The sequence below is a fragment of the Cephus cinctus genome, unplaced genomic scaffold (genome assembly GCF_000341935.2).
Source record: "Cephus cinctus unplaced genomic scaffold, Ccin1 Ccin1_scaffold0935, whole genome shotgun sequence".
Lineage (NCBI taxonomy): Eukaryota > Metazoa > Arthropoda > Insecta > Hymenoptera > Cephidae > Cephus > Cephus cinctus.
Window position 1 is genome coordinate 295,847 of NW_014333502.1, and position 14,922 is coordinate 310,768.

Genomic DNA, 14,922 nt, shown 5'->3' on the forward strand with positions numbered 1-14,922 from the left:
TCTCTCTGATTTACCATGCGTTGGATGTAATCTGTCTTCATATACATGTGGGGATTGTTTATTGTTTAGTTCTGTAAATATTTAATTTATAAAGAATTGAATGAGAGCTTTGGTAAGAAATTGGAATATATTCAAATACAGAAATATATTTAAAAGAAGACAATGGAAGTGGAAGATACTTCAGAATCTTCACAGACTAGCAACAGGTATTTTACATTTTCAACTACTACCTATGTAGAATTAGTGTGACAAATGTTAACAATATTATAATTCTTATTTTACAGTGTTAAAGTCACTGAGACTGTATGGCAGTTTATCAATAATCCAATAAAAGTCATTCTTGCTGATCTGGGTAACAGTGCTACGGAGCAAACCTTAATACCATTGCTGGAATCTATTCTCCGAGGCTCATCGAACTTGGTAAACATTTTGGTTCCACCCAAAGGCACTGGACCAAATTATGATTTATTCCAAGAACAATATACTGGTATGATTTTAATTTTACTATAAATTGTGTAATAACTTGTTTATTCCTTTTTATCGGTTAACTTTGACAGCTTTTACCACCTGGCTTTTTGGAACAATGTTCTATATTATCGGTTCTCCAGTCAGTGATGATGTTCTTCAACTTAGCATAGAAGTTCAGGCATGTGTCATACATATTTTGTATCGCCATCACCTTGTTATGTTTCATAGAATAACATCAGAATACATGACAATTCTTGATGGTAAGTATTGTAATTATTGTCATTTAGTTCTTTTCCTAAATTTAATATTATATTCTGTTTACAGTACTCTTGAATTTTAATGATGACCAATCGGAGCCAGAACGCATTGTTGTGTCTCAGTTTAAGCCAAAAAGTGATGTAACCATTGAAAATTTAGACCTTACTCCATTTTCTGTAGAAATATTAAGAAACAGAATATCATCTGCCTTGATCTCAATTTTAAAAGTACTATATTTTTGCCAAGCGATATCATTCCTGTAGATCTGTTTACTTAAAAATTCTTTTTACTCTTTAAGATAATTCTTAAAACCGATGCAACTCTTTGGGATCGATCAAAACTCTGGGATAATATATTCAGGATCCTGGGAAAGTCAGCACCAGAGGTCAAAGTCTTTGCATTAGATGTAGCTACAGAAATAGTAAAGTTTTGTAACGATGGGAACAAGGTACTATAAATTTATACACAATAAGTATCCTGTGTGAATAATTATTATCGTAAAGTTATCTTTTATAGAACCGAATTAGTTTGATCAATTATACAATTGAAATTGCCAAGACGATTCCAGCCTGGAAGACATCTGGAGATTTATCAACTGATTCTCTGTCCCATTTCTCCACAGTTCTGATAAAATTCATTAATAATCTCAATGAATCTTTGAGCATAATGGATCTTTGTTTTGAGATTATCGATATGATTTACTACGATAATTTTACTGGTGAGTCTAATGATTATTTTATAGAACGAGCCGAATTTAACGATGCAAAATTCTCACAGAATTAAAGTCTCTCGAAGTGGCAGCCTGTACAAAAATCAAAGAATGCTTCTTGAAGTACCCAGTACCCTGTGACAATATGAAAAAACGAAAATTCTTTCAATACTTGGAATACAGTTCTGTGAGTACGCACCAGTATTTTAAAGATAACACAATTTCTTACCTGCATCCTTACATATGTTTAGAACTTCGCGGGAGTGTTAATCTACTTTGTTTATGAAGAAATAAAAATTGCTACAAGAACAGTACAAGGAATGATGAACTTATCAGAACTTAGTGATTTATGGAATGCCTTGAAGAAGTTCCTAATGTTGAACGTTGATATAAGGAAATTGGACAAATCCTGCAGCATTTTGGAATCATCCAGACTATTAGATTCCTGGATAACAGAAAACAACATTCGAGTACAACTATACGGCTCTGATTTGCAGCGCATCCTGGAAAACTTCCTGAATACATTATCCAGTGAGAGTAATCACGCAAAAAAGGCCGTCTTCGAGAACATGATGCATCTGATGGCTCATCGAGAAGCCAATAGACTAAAGATTCAGGAAGTCTTGGCTCTGCCCTGGACTAAGGATCTTCCTTCAGTTTTAAAGATCGACAAGAGTACATTAGCCGTAGCGAAGTGTTTGAACGTCAGTACCAAGGTCAAGTACATTGAAATTCTCTGTGAATTTGGAACCGGAAATTGGAGAATAGAATTACTACGTACTTGTGTAACTAATTGTGAAGTGGAACTGGCCGTAGCTGCGATACAGTAAGCAACACGAATATAATATAAAAGTAATGGACACTGGCAGGTACATTTGATTTCAGAAACTCAATACTGCTTATAAGGGATCCTCAGATAAACCTGGAAGATATAAACGAGAACATTTTAAATTACGCTTTGAATTCCCAGAAACAAAAACTCCAGGAAGCTCTGGGAAATGTTCTGGGTCATGGAGTCTGTTTTTTGTCGGGAAGAGCTCGTATAGCGAAGTAAGAGAATTTATATTTACTTTAAATAATCATATCCGTATGTATATATTAATTATTATTTTTCCTAAAATTATCAGGCAGTCTCAACACGATACACAGTGGACAATCGTCTGCAAGGATTGTGATAAAAAAGCCAGCAATGTTACTGGAAAATTCGCTAAAGTTCAAAACAGCTGTGACAGACTTCTCCAACCATATTTCAAATTGCTGACTTCAAACTTCACTGAAGTGCGTCTGTGCATGTCGAGGAACTTTCTAAGATTTTCCAATCACGCGAAATCTTTCAATTCCATTGAAATAGCCAATTTGTGGTCCACGTACATTCATGACGATAATGATGAGATTCGCGCGAATGTTGCAAAAGTGATAGGAGCAATATTTCAGAATAAAATAACATTGTCCTACATTTTTAATGATTTATATGAAAATATTCAAATCCAACTAGAAGATAACATTCCTAGTGATCTTGAGGATTTTGTAGATTTGATTATTGCAATTATGAGAGACACCTTAACAAAGGCTTTGGAATTACCTAACACTGCTATACATGAGACACTTCTGGATACGGCTAGAGAATTTGTTAGGTAATAAGAATTCAAGTAAAAATAAATAATATCCCTTCTTGAATAACATTAAAAAAATTATTTACAGGGTTCCTTGTCACTTGACAGAGAGGCGAACACTTAATATATTCTTGATAACGATACTCCATCCAAATTCCAGTTCCTTAGCTATTGCTTTGGCTACGATGGCTTATCAGCAAATTGCAGAATCTAGAAAAGTCTCTCTCAAGTCTTTATACGTTCGCTACAAGAAGGACTTTCTTAGAGTAAATAATGTCACAAAGATTTCTCTTGTCAAGCATAGTCAAAACTGTATTCTGATCAACCGATCCATTGTAATTTTAGCTCATCATGAGGAGTGCTGTATATAATTATATTGAATATTCTTATAACATGGCTACTACTCTTCATCGTCTGGCTAAGTGTATAGGATTTCAAGGATCTCGACAATTGTTAAGAAAAGATGGACACCATGCTGTGTGCTTCTTGTTGCCATTGATCGTACAGGAACCGAAAGCCAGTCCACTTCTTCATGATATTGCTGAGCTTATAACGATGGATGAGAAGCAGATGTTTTCTGAATACTTTCAAGTATGTATAAGAATATTTAGGTCACAAGAAAATTGCAATTATTAAATAATTTGTTATATTTGATATTTCAGTATATCTGCCCTTATATACTGTTAAACGAATCCAGCATGATTGGTGCACAGTGTTTCAAATTAATTTCTGAGTCTGCTGAAACAAGTATAGCTGATTTAACTACTCGATCCTTCATGGTAAATCAATTAATTGAATGATATATTATACATTCTTAGATCATTATTGATTTCTTATTGAATTACCATCACCGAACAGGGTATATTCAACGAATTGTTGCTGAATTTTCACAAGGACGTAGACAAAGTCATTGAATACTTGGAGATGATTTCAAAGTTCGATTTAGAATGCAAAGGAAGATTCGATACCCAGGAAAGCTTGGTTAGTAATAAAAATATTAACTCTAATGATTTCTAATAATTATTTTATCTTTTTTTAATACTCTCTTGGTCAAATCTGTTATTAGGCGACCTACTTGAGTCCTCGGTTCCATGGTGTCTTGGTGAATCTTGATTTAAATCTTGGTCCACGTTCAGATGAATACACTCAGCAATCAGCATTAGTATCATTGACTGTACTGATTCGTTTTATGGGTCCTAGTCATATAACGCCATTGAGATATAAAATTTTGGCTACTCTACGTACTTCACTTAGTTTCAAACGACCAGGATTTCGTCGATTGGCTTGCGAAGCTTGGGATGCATTTCTTCACAAGTATTTATAACTTGATTTCACTTCATCTAGAATTTCAAGAGATTATTTTAGTTAGATATTTAAACTGTTTTAGTGTCTTTATTAAAGACCTGGGTCCTCTTCTTTTAACTATCTGCGTGTCACTTATAACATTGCTGGAAATTTATCCAGACAAAGTCAACGCAATGCTGGAATACCTCATAGTGCAGAATAAGCGATTGATTGCTGACAATATTGCTGAATTATTCTTCATCGATGACATTAAAACTACTGAGAATATCTCACAGATTGTGAGGAATCTTTCGAAGAAAGCCATGTAAGTCGGTTCTTGTTTATAAATTTAATTTTACATTTTTACAGTATATCATCAATTATTACTTTTCACAGACCCAGCAGCATGGAAGACAACTTGAAATTATGGCTCAAAAGGATAACGCACGAGACTGAGGAAGTCCGTTTGAAAGCTTTAATACATTTGCAAAAATTTTTATCAGAGCATCGCACAGGCATCAATGAATTAATTCTCAATGACACAGACGTGCATCCTCTGATCGTCGAGGTATGCTTTGTCATCTTAGTCGTCAATTAATTAATTGCTCATCATCAAGACATACTTTTTTTTATAGCTGCTAGATCACCTGCTAGCCGGATGTCAGGACAAGAATGAAAATATCCGTCTAGCATATGGAGAATGTATTGGCGAACTTGGTGCAGTGGAGCCTAGTTTACTTCCACGTCGAATCGTTTCTAGAGGTGGGATAAATTTTATATATGGTGGGATACATTTTTAAGAAATCAAAATTAACAATTCCATCTCTTATTACATTCACAGCTGATAGTAAATTCATAGTTGATATGGATGAAGAATTTGCCTGTGCTACGTTATTTGAGCTGGTTCGAGCCTTTCAGGCGCAGAAAAGTACACAGAGCATGGACTGTTTCTCACTGGCCATTCAAGTACGTATCAAACGTTATACAATAGTTACTGTTGCTGTGATATAATAGTTTTACTAAATTCTGTTCTGTATTTTCAGGAAATTTTAAAAACCTATGGAATCTCACCGCATGGTAACAATAAGTACAAATGGCGGAGTCTTCCAGTAACAATGCAGCAGATGATTACACCCTTTTTGACATCCCATTATAAGATTACAACTGGTAGCGAAAATATTCAACAACCACATCCCATCTACGGGTCAGTTATAGAATTATGAAATTTAATGATGGTTAAGAAAATTGTTAAATGATACAACAAATCAAATATTTTAGATCTGAAGCTGGCTCGACTTTTGAAAAATGGGCTTACAATTGGGTATGCAGTATGTGTGACAGTGTACGGCAGATTGAATTGGCAAACATAATAAATGCATGTAGACCTGCATTTCGTCGGGATATCAAGACTTTGATATTTTGTATGCCTTATATAATTTGTGAGTTTATTTATAAATTATTATTTTATGTTTGTGGCTGATTGATTTTCCATTCTTCTTACTTTCTTTGGAAAGGTCATATCGTGGCTAATGGAACGGAAAATGAACGCAAAAAACTGACTGAGGAAATGATGGCTGTGATCAGTGGTAAAGAGTTTAATAAGCTAGATCAAGAACTTCTTCGAAGAAGACCCCTTAGACATAAATACGTCATGGAATCTGGTGCCACCAGGATATCAGATGAAGCCAGACGTGTTCGTTGTTCTCAAGTTGTCTTTTCAATTTTGGATCACCTGCAACGTTGGCTCAGAGAACGTAGAATGTACAAAAACTCAAAATTCGCAACGATTAAAGGTAGCAAGGTCTTAGCAGATCTTTTTTATCCATGTAAAACTTACGATGTTTATTGTCTGTTTAGATTTTTGCAACAAGCTCGATAGCTTAGTACTAGCTGAAGGATGTTATCAATCACATGAGTATCATCGTGCTCTGATTTACTTGGAACAGCACATGACCAAAAATAGCAAAGGATTGTCGGAAATAAAAGAACGTGGTTTGCTAGCAGTGAGTGAAAATTTATTTATAACAACATAAAGAAAATAACTAACGAGAACAATATTTGCAGAAAATCTATGCCCAACTAGAGGATCTGGACGGTGTTTCCGGTATCCTCGCGACGCAAGATCAGTCGCCTACGCTTCAGCAACTTGTTCTGGCGCATGAAATTAGTGGGCAATTGCAGGTAAATATTTGAAATTGTATAAAATCTTGAAATAAAAAATAATCCTCTATCGTGTACTACCTTAGGATGCTGCCATGTGCTATGAGAAACTAGCACAGGAGAAGAATCTGAAGCCCGCCTATCTTCAGGGAATGGTCCAGTGTTATCTTGATCTTGATCAACCATTTACTGCAATGAATATCACAGAGGGTGTTCTAAATAGCAGGTAAATATTTTAAATCAATAAAATCATGTCTGAATTTTAAAAATAATTTGATTCTTCTCTTACTATGTAAATCCAAAGACCAGAATTAGAGATTCTTATGGTGGAGCATGAATCCTTTTGGCGCCTTGCGCACTTTTCCCGTTTGGACGATGCCAAGCAGAAAACAGTGAAGTGTTCATTGCTTAAAAACTTGAAGTCCGGAGTCAAGCCTAATTTGCAGAATCTCAAGAAGAAGCTCGTATCTCTGATAGGTGCAACTTCACATCAAGGGGCCTATCAGCAGAGTTATTCGTACATAACAAAGTAAGTGCTACTAGGCAGTCTCGCTTCTTTAAGATATCTAAATATTTCTATGTTTAGACTTCACATCTTAAACGAGTTTGAAAAGGCCACGGAGATGATGTTGGAGAACGTGGAGAATCTCCCAGCGATATTCGAGGAGTGGGAGAAACGAAGTCAACTGATACACGCATCTCGGGGCGTCGAATTTGTCCTAGGGATGCGTCGTGCCAGTTTAGATCTTGCCGTGCAATTACACCAGGAGTCCTCACAGTCGGTGAGGTCAACTTTACGCGAGGAAATTGGAAAGATCTGGTTAAAGAGTGCAAAAATTGCAAGAAAGTAAGTACTGCGGAGCTAAATACTAAGTCTGAAAGTAATATTATACATATACTCAGGGCTGGTCTATATCAACAAGCTTATACTTATATACTTTCTGCCATGGAGTCTTGTCCACCTCAGGAATTGTACATAGAGCAGGCTCAACTTTATTGGCAAAAAGGCTGCCAGGAAGAAGCCTTTACGACATTGAAGCGCTGCTTTGCCAGTTGCTTTCAGCCGGTTGGTCATTACAAAGAATTACCATCTGGTACTAGTATTGAGGAACGTCGTCAGTGTGCCAAGGTATTTAAAGTGGTTTTTGGATTTAATTAATTAAATTTAATTAAGAAATATTTTTTATCTGTCTTTTTATCTCAAGGCTAAGTTACTTTTCGCCAAGTACAATGATGAGACTTTAAACGTTGACACTGATGGCAACATTGCGAATTACAAGGAGGTCGTCGAAGTCTGGCGTGGTTGGGAAAAAGGTCTTCTCTGTTGTGCTCTGTATTTCGAAACTATAGTTGATAAAATGACTGACGAGGAAAAGGACATAAAGGGCCGGTAAGCATATAATTATTTTTTGATATCATCTTATTCTCAAAATTTCGTATTTTAGTGACTTGCAGATACATATGATGAATAACTATGGAAAGTCACTTCAATATGGATGCAAATATGTGCATCAGTCTATCCCCAGGATGTTAACCATATGGTTAGATTATGGTTCACGCGCTCAGACTCACAGTTCAACAATGAAGTCACGCCTAGACACACTTCTGAAGATGACAAGGATTATGGGTAAACCCCGTGAAGTCTTAACACCTTTCAATATTATTTCTTTGTCTTATATTAAATTCAAAGTGTCTATATTTTTTTTTGTCTTTCAGACGTTTACTTTGACAGATTGCCTGCGTTCATATGGCTCACAGCATTCAGTCAACTTGTCTCCAGGATTTGTCATCCTGCCAAAGAAGTTCAGAACACACTGTGTTTCATACTGGTGAAACTGATAGTTGCTTATCCTCAACATTGCTTGTGGATGATGGCTTCCGTCTTCAAGGTACAATTTTTCTTCCATACAAATATTTCCAACTGTCCTATCTCTTTTCTTTTTTGATCAGTCATCGTATCCTATGCGCCAAAGAAGATGTCAAGAAATTTTGAATCATCCAAAGCTGAAGACACCAGAACTCTACAAGCTTGTTCAAGATTTTGACAAACTTTGGGAAAGACTTATCGAGCTCTCCAACAAGAATATACCTGAAGTGAGTAGAACTTTCAATATAATACTTGTTTATCTTCTTTAGCTTATCCAGTTACCCACAATAACCAGAATTGAATTTTTGCACAGGGTACCAATACAGCATCTATTACTACCTTATCTAAAACTTTGCCAAGGCTATTGGCTGGTCCGAATTACAGTGCCATAATGATGCCTACGACAAAGTTTCGACAACTTCATCTACCCATTAAGGGTACGTCTTTCGAAAAGCATAATCCATTTCCTATGTGAGTATACAGAAGGTTATTTTATATTATCTTTCAAATCTATAAAAATTATTGAATTCTTCATTCGGAGTAGCCAATGGGTTCATATTACTGGTATCGAAGACACTGTCACAGTAATGGCTTCGCTGCAGAAACCAAAAAGAATCAGTCTAAGAGGATCCGATGGTCAATTATACTTATTTATGTGCAAACCAACCGATGACTTACGTAGGGACTTCAGATTAATGGAGTTTAATGATATTGTCAATAAGTACCTGCAAAAAGATCCAGAATCACGTCGTAGAAGGCTTTACATTCGCACCTATGTAAGTAGATGTGTAGATCGAGCAAAATATAAGTGACATAATTTTATTAAATAATTAAATGAATTATAGAGTGTCGTACCATTAAATGAGGAATGCGGTCTGATAGAATGGGTACAAAACTTGATTGGCTTTCGACCAATAGTTATGGAAATGTATAAGGAACTTGGAGTTGGGATGAATCATAAAGAATTGAAGAGTACACTTTGCCGTAAGCTATACAAATACTAACAACATACAATACAACAGTGTAGCTATTTAAAAATTTATTTAATACCGACAGGTCTAAAGGATTCTCTCGAAGATAAAAGAAACGTTTTTGTCAATAAATTACTTCCTAGGTATCCTCCTGTCCTTGGCGATTGGTTTCGTCTCACGTTTCCAGATCCTTATGGATGGTTAGTATATCATTGTTAATTAGTTGATAAGATTTCATTAATTAAATTAATTGTTTAGGTACGAGGCACGAACAGCTTATATAAGGACTACCGCGGTAATGTCCATGGTAGGATATATATTAGGACTGGGTGATCGTCATGGTGAGAATATACTGTTCGATTCAAAATGTGGGGACTGCGTTCACGTGGATTACAACTGTTTATTTAATCGGGTAATTATTAAAAGTAATTACGTGTTAATTAATCAACTGTTTCTGACTCTTGTACATATTTTTTGTTAAGGGTGAGTACTTCGACTGGCCAGAACGAGTGCCCTTCCGTTTAACGCAAAATATGGTAGATGCTATGGGTCCTTTGAAATACGAAGGTCCATTTAGAAGGTCCTGTCAGACTACAATGCGCGTCCTGAGGCAGCAAGCTACTACATTGCTTAGTATCCTTACTCCATTCGTTTACGATCCTTTAGTAACCTGGAATAAAAATCAACCAAGCGAGGCTGGTGAGAAAACTAATGAGAAGGTACGAAAGTAAAAAGTTTTGATTTTTTTAACTCTCTGACCTCGTACTCTGTTCTAAATTATTTAATTTATCTTTAAACAGGCTGTGGAGAATATAAAAAACATAGAACAACGTCTTAAGGGTCTTATACGCTCTCATGGAAAAAAGTTGGATAACATAGCTCTTAATCTCAGTGTCGAAGGTCAGACAAATCATCTTATATTGGAAGCAACGAATGTTGATAATCTCTGCCAAATGTATTTTGGTTGGGGACCTCACTTGTAAATGAATTATTAGTTAACTATCTTTTTTTAATAATATGTTTTTATGTACTTGCCATGATTTTGACAGTCCTTTTGTTTGGTCAGAAAAATTTTATTTACCCTCCGATGAGTTGAAACTCCTGAGCACCATAAAGTACGACATGGAGGTACTCAATATCTATTAAAATAGTATTAATTAGTGTTAAACAATCCTATGGCATTATTATGATAGTGTAATAAATATATATTTTTTTAATGACAATAATTAAAGTCAAATCATAAGTCGATAATATTACTTACTACATTAAAATTTTCTAAGCTCATCAAGTAAAACTTGCCAGCTGTTATACCAATTAGCTTCTGACTACGTAACAACATCAACTGTATTTCACCTCTCCGTTCCTTACCAAACTGGTACCACTTTGTAAAGTATGCGGACTGACATACTTTGCCACTCTATTTATTTACCGTTTAATTATATTTTTTAAATAACTTCCAAACAACGTGAGGTATTAAATCATATATTTACTTGCAATAACAATTGATCACCTGGCCAGCAAAAAAGTAGCAACTGGAACAACGCCATTAGCAAGTACGAAAAATACTTGACTAATTTGTACTGGTTGGTAAATGTCTGTTAAAATAATTCCTTTTTTGTAATTAAAAATTTCATTAATTCTTTAAGTCGCTCTACTCACTGTGCTAACTTGTAGTCCGACAAGACAAATTATCATGCTGCTTGCAAATACTTGAAGAAACATCATGGGACTAAATACCCTTTCCATTTTCTTCGAAAACCTAAATTTATTTTCTTTGCACATCAAGAGAGCTTTGGGAATTTTTTACAACAAACTTATTTTCATCATTACCCTATCACCATTTGATGATGCTTCACTATTAATATTATTTTCCTCTTGATCATTTCACCCGTCTCATGTCCGTCGTTACTGCTGAGAAGTTCTAGTTTTTGTTGTATAACAACAAACTGACCGCAAGTGTGAAACAACGCGGTTGCTATTAAAGTGTCAGTGGCAAGTATCACCAAAGCACAAGTCATTGTAGCAATAATTTGTGAGAAATAAACAATCTGAATAGTACATTAAAAATTTCAGAATAATATGTTATAGATGAAACTGAGTTAATTCCATTCAATGGTGTTCCATAGTAATATTTTCAGTTGCGAATATTCTTTTCTCAAAGGTAATGAATGATTTTCCATTCACATACTACCTTTAAGAAAGAAGCATATACAATAAATGATTTTACTATAAGGTGCTACCTGAAAATATGGAAACTCCTTAAGAAAGTCTGGATAAGTCGCAGGGAATGGAAAATGCTTATCACTGCTCTTATAAGTGCCATTAAATTTTAGTATGAGTATCTCAATGGGTGGTAAACTGAAGAAAAATAGTAAAGCGTTTATTATTAAAAACGTATAACCCTTGGTCATCTTATTAGCGTATCTAAAACCAGAAATATCTTTCCAATGAAAAATCCAAGAGAAACAAAAAATATATATAGCATAAGAATAATATACACAGATATAGTACCCAGCATATTTCACAAGAGTCTTAGAATTGTCAAAAGACTCTATTATCTTCCAATACTCATTAAATAAAAATCCCACTAAGTCCTCCATAGATTTACCATTGAATATCCACACGGCGCCTTTTAGCATCGCTAACAGAATTGTGAATAAAACCGAACTGCGAGCAACACATTAACAATATACAGATTGTGGTGGCAATTTTTTATAACAAATAATCACTTCCATCAATACGATATAAAATAATTTACCTCGTCTCAAGTATCACTGACAGATCAGTACAGAATAAATAAATCTGCACAAACTGCGGTATCACAAGAAGCAACATGCAAAATAATGATGTAACAAATCTCCACGATTTCTGTGGATATAGGCCAACAATGTTCAGAAACCATTTGTTGAGATAAATAAATTTTTCTATTTGAAACTGTTGAATCATCCCGAACGTAGGACAACCTAGTGTGAAACCTGGTTAAAGATTGACAAAAGGAGATACCAGGAGCTATCTTAGGGTCTTGGTGTATAGAATGATTCCAGAAATTGTATATAAGATAATTACGAATAAATAATTAGAAAATAGCAGCCATTATCGGATCGATTCCACTTACAATCATTTAACTTTTTCCTTTCATCAGTACTAGTCCCAATAAATAAATAATCTAGTACCACGGAGTCATTATGGCTTTGAAGAAATGCAAAAAGAAACGTTTTTAAAATAAAAAGATATAAAAAAATACTCGATTCAATATTGTCCAGTCTATTTTACAAATGTCACAGATTACATAATATAATAAACGCGTACGTTAATGCAGACAAAAACTCGTATACCAATTAATCCAAAATGGTTCGCATTTCACTGACGATTAAATGCGAAGTGTCTTGGAAAAAATTGTTTAACAGTAGCCAGAGGCGTCGCAACGGATTTCTTGCAATTCTTTACGTGTAGTGAAGTCGCGTGAAGTATTTTTTAATACGAAAAATGTTTATATCTTTAACTCAGTGTTTATAAATACCACGTAGACTCAGGGGCACTTTCGTTCAACTTGACTCTTTCCGCTTTCTTCGTATTCCTGGCTGGATATCCACATCTGCTGAAAGGTCCCGATCGACGCCAAAATCGAGCCGCCTATCCAGGCGCCGAATCTTCTCTCAGCACATCCATTAGCACTTATTAATTTCAAGCGCATACTTGACGGTATTCTCATTGAAAGATCACGGTTCAGTCGTTCAGGAAAGCCCTGGATAAATAGAATTAAATATTAAAAAAGACGATAAGGTCTTATATAGTTATGATCGCTAAAAGATATTAAAAGAATCGGGGAGTTTAACGACGATTTACCTGCATAAATGAATTTCCACCAGTAACAACAACGCTGCCATATAGGGCAGGTCGGACGTCGACGTCGCACATCCCGACGCTTGTTGTAACTATGTGGCCGACGCCTAACATTGTGTTGCCGACCATCCCCCCACGCATTTGGACCATACTTGGGTCGAAGAGGGCTTCCGGGATTTTGAACCGTTCACTACCAAAGTCCTGCTAAAAGAAAGGTATACGATGTTGTACGTATTTTTGTAAAATGATTTTTGAGCAACTGACCTGATGATATCCCGTTGGGAATTCATATTGTACTGCTGGTACGGTAGATACTATCTTTTCGTCATAGGGAGTCTCGGAGACTTGTAAAACCGTCGCCTGGAAATCTTGCACTAGCTTCTTTACCATATAATTGTGCCAGGACTTTGTCACTTCTGGGAGTCCTTTCTTTTTGACCCATCGAGGTTTTTCATGATCTTTGACAATTTCCTTACTACCCACCATGTACGATGGCGAAAGGTCTATATCGTTATCCTAGTGATCGGTAAAGTTTTACAAATTATTACTACTACAAGTATTTTTCTTAGAGGATGCTAATAGAAGATCGTACTTGTAAAAATTGTCGGCATTGCATGCTTATATAGTCACCTCCCAGTGGAGATTTTACGATTGCTTGAGTGAGAACAAAGCCGTCTTGGACAGGAACAGCAGAAGTGTGAGTAGCACCGGAATCAACTACAATTCCAGTAGCTCGTCCGTTAGCAAAGGCTGCGAGAACAGCATTTTTGACCAGGAAATATGCTGGTACATTGTACTTCTCAAACATAAGCTCAGTCAGCTTCTCTCTTTTGCTACGTATGTTCCAAGGCGATTCAGAAAATAATACGGGATGATATTCAGCATCCGATCGAATAACTTTGGAGTAGGTATAATCTAAAACCTAGCCAAGTAACATTAGTATATCATATTATGAAAACTAAATCTGTTGTAGATAAAGAATATTACCTTTTCAAAATGGTCCCAGTCCTCTATCATACCATCCTTCATATAGCTAACGACTTCCATATTTTTACGAGGTACATGAAGTACGGTAGTATCAATATAATATTTGGTCCCAGATTGTGTTATATTATTGTCTGGTTTCTTATCATCAACATCCATGGGCTCAACTTTAGCAGCTGTACAATTTCCATCTTCACCGACCCCAACAACGGCAGGGATCTCAGCCTTGGGTGTATCTTCTTGTGCATAGCCAACACGTAAAGAATGGTGACCAAGATCAAATACCAGTGCACCAATTTCATCACCTCCATACAACATCCCTCCCGACATCTTGCCGGTTTATAAAATATTCTTGAGGAAATAAGAAAAGTTACTAAGAGTGACTTAACAAGTATACCAAAAAAGATGAAAAGAATCCCTCAAAAAAGGTAAAAAATTCATAGAACTTACCAATTATGTAGAAGAAACCTGCTAAAATATGATATCGTTCACGCCCAGAGAAAACCTACATGAATTTCAATAATAAAAGCTTACTGTAAACACTCTCATAAACACAACCTAACCTTTTTCATAAGAAAAGACGCTTTACCAATATCATAAACTAAAAGATGCAACGATGGCATAGCCAGTATCCATGAAAAAAGTTCTAATGCTCCGATTTCCAAGAAAAATCTTTTATATTAATATATCTCTATAGATCTTAACGTTAATCTACTCTCTCAAAAAGATTATATTTCATTGCTTAGCATAAATAATTGAAATATA

The 14,922-nt window shown here is 35.5% G+C and overlaps 3 protein-coding genes across 9 annotated transcripts; 1 reads left to right on the plus strand and 2 right to left on the minus strand.

Annotated features, from left to right (window-relative positions):
• The first annotated feature begins 7 nt into the window (after nucleotides 1-7).
• Nucleotides 8-10,313, plus strand: LOC107271382 (serine/threonine-protein kinase ATR). 2 transcript variants are annotated; one of them, XM_015747321.2, is made up of 39 exons: nucleotides 14-206; nucleotides 285-487; nucleotides 558-728; nucleotides 793-953; nucleotides 1,025-1,174; nucleotides 1,243-1,444; nucleotides 1,504-1,622; nucleotides 1,687-2,261; nucleotides 2,321-2,485; nucleotides 2,563-3,069; nucleotides 3,137-3,314; nucleotides 3,394-3,639; nucleotides 3,711-3,827; nucleotides 3,907-4,029; nucleotides 4,115-4,362; nucleotides 4,436-4,657; nucleotides 4,729-4,900; nucleotides 4,968-5,094; nucleotides 5,174-5,298; nucleotides 5,376-5,536; nucleotides 5,611-5,771; nucleotides 5,847-6,125; nucleotides 6,190-6,335; nucleotides 6,397-6,513; nucleotides 6,579-6,718; nucleotides 6,797-7,021; nucleotides 7,079-7,339; nucleotides 7,396-7,621; nucleotides 7,698-7,882; nucleotides 7,938-8,119; nucleotides 8,209-8,381; nucleotides 8,443-8,586; nucleotides 8,673-8,830; nucleotides 8,904-9,135; nucleotides 9,205-9,343; nucleotides 9,416-9,530; nucleotides 9,589-9,742; nucleotides 9,813-10,049; nucleotides 10,131-10,313. In XM_015747321.2, exons 1-39 carry the CDS (start codon nucleotides 163-165, stop codon nucleotides 10,311-10,313), a joined length of 7,473 nt encoding a protein of 2,490 aa, XP_015602807.1. In that variant the 5' UTR covers nucleotides 14-162. The 2 variants fall into 2 exon arrangements, with proteins under 2 accessions (XP_024944291.1, XP_015602807.1); XM_025088523.1 differs by lacking the exons at nucleotides 9,205-9,343; nucleotides 9,416-9,530; nucleotides 9,589-9,742; nucleotides 9,813-10,049; nucleotides 10,131-10,313 and having other exon boundaries at nucleotides 8-206; nucleotides 8,673-8,796; nucleotides 8,904-9,094.
• On the minus strand, nucleotides 9,717-12,437 carry LOC107271386 (odorant receptor 13a). Of its 5 annotated transcripts, none has more exons than XM_015747330.2 (8): nucleotides 12,089-12,437; nucleotides 11,571-11,997; nucleotides 11,161-11,378; nucleotides 10,990-11,089; nucleotides 10,821-10,925; nucleotides 10,592-10,747; nucleotides 10,366-10,469; nucleotides 9,717-10,000 (listed from the first exon to the last, which is right to left on the minus strand). In XM_015747330.2, the coding sequence occupies exons 1-7, from the start codon at nucleotides 12,274-12,276 to the stop codon at nucleotides 10,404-10,406; spliced, it is 1,260 nt and encodes a 419-aa protein (XP_015602816.1). In that variant the 5' UTR covers nucleotides 12,277-12,437; the 3' UTR covers nucleotides 9,717-10,000; nucleotides 10,366-10,403. The 5 variants fall into 5 exon arrangements, with proteins under 5 accessions (XP_015602816.1, XP_015602817.1, XP_024944313.1 ...); XM_015747331.2 differs by lacking the exon at nucleotides 9,717-10,000 and having other exon boundaries at nucleotides 10,250-10,469; nucleotides 11,571-11,754; nucleotides 11,842-11,997; XM_025088545.1 differs by lacking the exons at nucleotides 9,717-10,000; nucleotides 10,592-10,747 and having other exon boundaries at nucleotides 10,250-10,469.
• A 134-nt stretch (nucleotides 12,438-12,571) lies between these two features.
• LOC107271385 (actin-like protein 6B) lies at nucleotides 12,572-14,903 on the minus strand. 2 transcript variants are annotated; one of them, XM_015747327.2, is made up of 6 exons: nucleotides 14,608-14,903; nucleotides 14,161-14,508; nucleotides 13,766-14,095; nucleotides 13,438-13,689; nucleotides 13,177-13,374; nucleotides 12,572-13,075 (listed from the first exon to the last, which is right to left on the minus strand). In XM_015747327.2, exons 2-6 carry the CDS (start codon nucleotides 14,485-14,487, stop codon nucleotides 12,860-12,862), a joined length of 1,323 nt encoding a protein of 440 aa, XP_015602813.1. In that variant the 5' UTR covers nucleotides 14,488-14,508; nucleotides 14,608-14,903; the 3' UTR covers nucleotides 12,572-12,859. The 2 variants fall into 2 exon arrangements, with proteins under 2 accessions (XP_015602813.1, XP_015602812.1); XM_015747326.2 differs by having other exon boundaries at nucleotides 13,177-13,377; nucleotides 14,608-14,896.
• Nucleotides 14,904-14,922: the final 19 nt, after the last annotated feature.